We start from the raw sequence: 7,074 nt of genomic DNA, 5'->3' as shown, positions 1-7,074 counted from the left end.
CGATATTTCACAAAATTCAGTCATTTAATTTATTTCTAACCTAAAGTTTATCGATAAAAGAAAAAAAAAAAAACCAGTTGCATGAAAGATTTTAATTTTATCTAAAATAAACATTTTTCTAAGCGTAACAATTGTATCCGTAATTACATATGTAACGTTTCTCACGGACAGATTAAGGTTTATCGTGGTAACACGTAAAACCGGAAATGTCAAAAGGAGCGAGTGAGTCTTTCTAACAAATAGGGTTCTTATCTGCCGCTGAACTAATCTTCCCGCTCTTTCTGTCGTGCCGCTATCATTTTAGTTTTTTAGTCGACAATAAAAAGGGAGGGAAAAAAACGTATATTCGGTGTACGTACAATGAACGCAATAGTTTTCACGCGAAGCGCTCTAATAAGCTCGGTTCGAGCTTTATTCGTTTGACGATTAAAAATTTCTCGATGAAACTTCGCTGATGAGTTCGATGAGTTTTTAATAGACGATAACGATTCTGCAAGGCGAAACTTTCATCGTATACCATCGACTGGAGTATGTGTTCCGACACGTTGTAATGAAGCCGGGAGCGTAAACTTCTAAGAATAGCGATGCTTGAGACAAGATGAAGACTGACGTGCATTTTCGCGAAAGAGAGTGTAATTAGACGTCGCGTCGGCCGTTATCAAGATCCATGCGTATAACAGTGAATCGCTGAGTAATTAGGTGAACGAGAATAAACACGTACAACTAATTCAACGGTACGGGTATCCTTTCCGTTTTTAAATTACGCTTAAACAACAGAATGATCACTTCAAGAAAATAACTTTCTCTGAGAGAAGTTTGCGTACAGTTAAGTGGAAGCGTACGCTTTAAAAATTAATTAAGTAAATAAATCCGTCAGTTGGATTAAAACTTATAAAGTTACCTAGAAATCCGTTACTTATTTGAACAGACAGAGACAGAAAATCATAATTAACAATAAACATAAACGTAAATTTATATAAATTTATTACATATGCATATGTCGAGTTTCGACAAAAGCAATCGTAGATGGGAATTTTAGCTGATTATTTCATTCCATAATAAAACGTAAGTAAGGACGAGTAGGTCAACAAGCCAGCATAACGCAGATATCGTACGTATCTTTTTATGACTATTTACTGACTATCAGGGAGAGGGAATAAGGATAGTTTTCGTTTCATTTTTACAAGAATTATAAAGCAATTTCATTATTTTATTTTATCACAATATTCTCTCTCTTTTATTTACAAATGGCATGCAAGAAACCTAAACGTGTAGTTTCTTGCTTATGACGTCACGATCTAAGATAGAAACTAGTCAGGAGCTACTCAAGATAAGTTAAAGCGCGAGAATTCGTTCCGTCCGAAATACTGGAACAGAATGAGAGATTAGATCGACACGGAGGGCTTAAAAATGCAAGCTCTAAATCTACCACGAATCCCACCCGTGCTTGCAATGCAATTCAGGACTGTCGTGCGAGGATTCTTGAAAGGGTTCATCGCGCAAATGTTTAATAAGAAGTCACTGAAAAACGCGAGGAGCGTTTTCATGTATCCGCACAATTTGCTCGATGCAGCACGTCCGTACAATAAGTTATGAGCGAGCTGAGTAAAAGAAGAAGGGCAAACGAGCGAAGCTGGGTCGAGACAGGAGGAAAGATTGTGAAGTATTTCTGCGCGCATAAATGTTTCAAAGTGGCGGCAAAGACACGTTTTATTTCAGGCCGCAGAGCGTGCGCCTCGAACTTCACATTTTACGAAGTCGAAAAATTATAACTCGCATTCTCTGCGAATATTCTATAAAACAGGAGTATGTGAATAGTACGTACAACGCAAATCAAGAGGCGAGAGAGACTTCAGAGTGTAAAAAAACTTTCGTCTTTCTCTCTCTTTTTTACAGTCGTTACACAGTTATAAACGAGAATCGCTTGTGAAACATTAAGTTTCACGTTGCGGACGGTTGCATTTTGTATGAAAAAACTCATGTGCACGTCATTAAATTTAATTTGACATGCTGCAATCTGAAACTTTAAAATGATACTTATTGCAACATTTTTAATATAAAACACGATAGCGTACTAAAAAAAATAAAATTGTTAAATATCATTTGTGTGTATGATGTGTATTTTTATAAATTTGTTCAACTATATAGATGTGTGATAAATATGTCAATCTTCACGAACTTATTTTATTTTAGAATTAAAGTCTGTTATCAAATTTTGCATTAAAAATATCGATATGGATATTTTAAAAAATTTGTTGTATTATATATATATATTTTTTTTTTTCCATTAAAAATATTGAATCCTAAGAAGAAGGATTTATTCATTCAAGTCTGAAAACCTTACGGAACGTTAAATTAATTATTTACTTCCGATACTGTGTAATAATCTCGTATTTTGTAAAATCTTTTGCAACACTTTGGAAATTCGAAAAACGTTTATGAATAATAAAATTTTTGATGACAAAAAATATATACTTGTACTTTTCTATATTTCGGTAACTTTGAAAATCTTCAATACTTTCTAACAAAAATATCATATTAATTAAAAATCGTTACTACTCAGTTGATTAAAATACTGACAGTGTTTAGATCTTTAATCAACAATCAATAATATGTATTTAGTTTATATAGAATTAAAGTACTCTATACGCATTTAAAAACAAATTGCATTTTATATTACTCTTTACAGAAAAATATTTTGTTTTCAAAAGATTATATGGAGAAAAATCGTTGTCTGAAATGAGTGGTTAGGTCTCTGTCCTTCTAGATTACAGTTGTCATCGTGAAAAAAAGAAACAACGAAGAGTAAACTAAGAGTTTAGATTAAACGCGATGTCGGAGGAATTCATTCTTGGTCTCACCATGTTGATAGCAATGGCAATAACATCTTCTAAGAGAAATAGAAAGAGAGAGAGAGAGAGAGAGATTTAATATTGTGGAAATTCATTTTACTCTTTCGCTGTCACTGACGATAAGACCATACTTAGTTTGTATTAAGTGATCGCCAATAAGTTGTACTATCGCGCGCTAACTTTTGCATCGAAACGACCATACGACGGAACGTGGAAAAAAACGAGACATGGTAGAAAGGGAAAAGTATGATAATCGGAAGCTGATGGCGAGGTATTGGCGTCGATGCGGGCATTGGCTTCCACGGCAGATGCTGCTTGACTGGAAATTACCGTCTTCATGTCGACCAAAAGGTGGCCAACAGGTCTCTTGATGTCTGAACACCTTTCTTTCCAATCGAAACGATGTCGTACAAATAATTTCCTCTTTCGCTGCGCGAGCGAGTCTTTGAACAAACAATGCTGATTACATTTACGACAGTTAGATAAAATTTATCTATCACAGAGTTAACGATCCTGCAGTTAATACGTGTTGATGAATCAGATACAAAAAGTAGAACGAGGAAGTACAGTTTTAAACAAGGTACAATAATGAATGAAAACAATTTTAATCCAATTGTCGAGGTTCAAGTTCGATAACTTTAATCATTTAATTGTGTGTACTAAAGAATACCAAACGGGAAAAATCAAACCTGAACATTGAAAATTTAATTCAATCTTATTTCGTTTAGAATCGTACCATATTCAAAAGTTTAAGGCCTGGTTTTTCTAATTAACTTGTGATTAGACTTAACCTGGTAATGTAATAATTGTGTCTTTCTAGCTGTGATTAATCACTAAACTGATCACTGACTGGTTTTATAACTTGATGATGAATAACTTTTAAAGTTACCACAAAGCCATTAATTTATTGCAGTGATTAATCATAGCATAGAAAAAACACAATTCTTTTACATTATTATCAGGCTAATGACAAGTCTAACTGCAAGTTAATCAGCAAACGAAAACACACGCATTGTGGGAAGCAAATGGCGATTTGTATAAATATGAGAGATGCACGAGGGATGCAATTCGTTGCAGCATCACGAATTGTTTCGCCCTTGCATGCGGCGAGCACATGCTCGGGGTTCGAATCCTGCCGAAAGTGTAGCTTTCCAACTTTAGACAAGAAGACATTCTATACTTGACCCTAATGGCGCCGCTCGAATGCGTCATTCTCGCGGCGGTGGTCTCCGGGCGTCCTACGTGACTTTTTTTTTTCCCCCTTCTGCTTCACGTATTTTCCATTATGTCTCCCATATCTCCTATCGCGTTTTCATTTCCCGATAAAACCGCGGAATCTCGCAAACACGTCATACAGAAGTGTTGATTATTAAAACCCTTCAATTATTGAATCGTGACGGAAGTCGATCCTGAGGATTACATTTCAAACGGACGTTTAAATCCGTGCGTCTCTTTTCGTTTCATTCGTGTTAATACGGATTATCCCAGTGCCAATGGCGTATCGACGTGCGCAATCTCGATACTCACGTTCACCATTAACCCGGCACTCCGATCGGAATACTCCGAATCATGGCTGGAATTCGCGCTATCGTTGCGGAAGAACGCCCGCCATGCGGAATCCTCGCGCGGAAGCGACCACTGCACACGTATATATTCGCATATCCGCGGATTCGTGGAGTGTCCACGTGAATGTCCACTCGAAATGAGAAATTCTTTTCGCAAGACGCACGCGACCGCGCAACCCTTTCATCCGCCGTGCCCCTTCGCCTGCCTTCATCGGGGTGTAAATTTTCACCGCGTCTCGAAAACGCAGCCGAGTGAATTTTTTACAACCCTCTCTGTCGCATTATTCGCGCGAGCGTGCGTGAAATATGTAGACCGATTATCACTGCAACGAATAATCTCGCATCATTCCGCGGAATTGTTTTCGACGCAATAATCATTCCCGCGAGCTAATTCGCTTGACAATAATTTGCATTTTACAGTCGTACTCGACGAGTAATCGTTATTGAAATTGGAATTTAATTCAGCGAAATGCGGGAGGGTGTCGCACATAATAATTCTTTTACTCCCAACAACAAAGCGCGCTTGCTTCAAAAAATATTCGTATTACAAAGGTGGACCTGCCAATCGGACCAAAGTAAAATTATAATGCGCGGTTACAGTTTTCATTCTAACGTTAAAAGGAATCTTCTCTGGTTTTTTTTTAACGTCAAAATTGAAATACAATCAATACTAGAAATTTAAAATGCCTATTACGGTCAAAGCTCGATCTCTTCATTGCTTCAAATAATACAATCCTGAATCACTAATATACTAATATATATGTACTTGCACATATATTACATTGTAGTCTTTTCGAACTGCGCGTCGGATTGTTTTTCCGGACTATAAACGCAATTAAAACTATTACTCTAGTAATCTAGCGAATGAAACTGACGAGCAATTTTTCTTTTCAATAATCCGATGCTACCATCAAGCGTCGTACTGTAAAGATGTTAATATATTAAAACTGTTAATAAATTTATTAAAATTTATTAACACTTTCAACATATAAATATTTCTTAAAATCGAAATAATCTAAGGATTCTTCCATGGTTTTTTTTTTTTTCAGCGTCAAACTCGTTCAAAATTGAAATGTTAAAAAGGGTAGCGCAATTTTTTCGACACCAGAGTCGAAATTATATAATACAGTCCGCTTCGTTTCTCGATCGATAAACATGCCGTTTGCTCCAAACTGTTTAATCCCTTCGTGTACTGAAAGGTTTCGCCTCTCGCAACCGTGCGGATCGAACGAATCCGTATGAGTTACACCAAGCAAAATACCTGGATACGTTGTTACTTTTGAAGCTGACCATTACTCCGTTCGCCAGCGTTGGCTATCCACGGTGGTCGCTGGAGCACGCTAGAAGTTAGACTTGCATTACACTTGGCTGCTCACACGCACACATACACACGCACGCACGCGCGCACGCACACGCGCATGCAATTCTACCGGAAGGCGTCGGCGCAGGAAAAGAAGAAACGACGTTCGCGGCCACGTGTACGGAACGTTTGCAAGAAGCGACACGCATCCTTCCAGCGCCACGTTTCCGGGCGAACTGATGAGCAGCCACGCTCCGTAGCCGCTCTGCCCCCACTTCCCGTCGTGCCCGGTCGACCCTTTCCCGTCCCCGTCTTTCATCCACCACTGCCGACAAGTAAAATTCTATCCCTTAACTCTAGTGATACACAAATGCGTTTGCCCCGCGTCGTCGAGGCTCTACCTGGCTCTAACAATAAGTGCCATCTTATATAATTTCAAATAAAAGCATGTGTTACATAAAAGCCTTAATGTGCGCGCGAGATAACTGAATCGATGCCTGCTAGAATTCGTACGACGGAAATAGATCGTATGTAAAAATTGCATACGACGAATGAATGGCACGCCTAATTGTATTTGCAATGGCAATTAACAAGTTGACCTGTCGTAAATAGATTCTGTTCTTTTTCTCGGAATGTATAATATAATTGATATAAAATTTGATATCAATTTAATTAAGAACGATTTGATCGAGAGAACTGTTTAAAATCTGCAACGTAATGAAGTCAGAAATTAGCGAATAATTAGAGACAGAAATTAGTGCGTGAATTAAAAATTAAAAATATTAACCAATCTAATAAGTAAATTCTTCGAAACAGTCCTGCGTTGTACAATGCCATTGTTCATTCCTATGTGAAACTTTTTGTAGGATACTTTTTAATATTTAGAGAAGAGATATTAAAATTGTTGTGTAAATGAAGAACTCGCTGTTAGAAGCATCTTTTCGCTGTCTCATCCAAGTGCGTTGCTTCGACATTTCTTCAAGCGTATCTTTGTCTCCCATCTTCCTTGAGCGCATCTTTTACCGTTTCTTGCCAGTAGCGGATTTACATCTTCTAGCGCCCTGATAAACCTTATTCGATTCATGATTAGGATCTTCATATTTATTCCTTTTAATGTCACGACGATCAATCCAGAATAGATACTTCCTCGTTTCCATTTAGCTCTATATTGGTCTGTACTTTCGCATCCTTTTTTAATACATTAAGAAGACGTTAATAAATTAAGGAGATATTCCTTCTCCCTAATGTCGGCGGTTCCGGATCTATACGTTACACGAATTTAAACCTATATACATCACTGTCTCTGGCAGAACCGTCTCCCTGCCAGCTATAAGTGCAATCTTCCGTCGTCTCATAA

At 37.6% G+C, this 7,074-nt stretch overlaps 1 protein-coding gene across 2 annotated transcripts in view; it reads right to left on the bottom strand.

Annotated features, from left to right (window-relative positions):
* Positions 1 to 5,900, bottom strand: part of LOC108755157 — a 108,799-nt gene extending 102,899 nt beyond the window's left edge. For both annotated transcript variants that reach the window (XM_018498005.1, XM_018498006.1), the window contains exons 1-2: positions 5,848 to 5,900; positions 5,679 to 5,757 (exon numbers count right to left, since the gene is read on the bottom strand). In XM_018498005.1, coding sequence (XP_018353507.1) covers positions 5,679 to 5,710 — 32 coding nt within the window. In that variant the 5' untranslated portion in view covers positions 5,711 to 5,757; positions 5,848 to 5,900. The remainder of the gene's footprint in view (positions 1 to 5,678; positions 5,758 to 5,847) is intronic.
* Positions 5,901 to 7,074: the final 1,174 nt, after the last annotated feature.

This window comes from Trachymyrmex septentrionalis, unplaced genomic scaffold, assembly GCF_001594115.1.
Source record: "Trachymyrmex septentrionalis isolate Tsep2-gDNA-1 unplaced genomic scaffold, Tsep1.0 scaffold85, whole genome shotgun sequence".
Lineage (NCBI taxonomy): Eukaryota > Metazoa > Arthropoda > Insecta > Hymenoptera > Formicidae > Trachymyrmex > Trachymyrmex septentrionalis.
The sequence above is the reverse complement of the archived record's forward strand: the minus strand, read 5'-3'. Positions and strand labels throughout refer to the sequence as shown.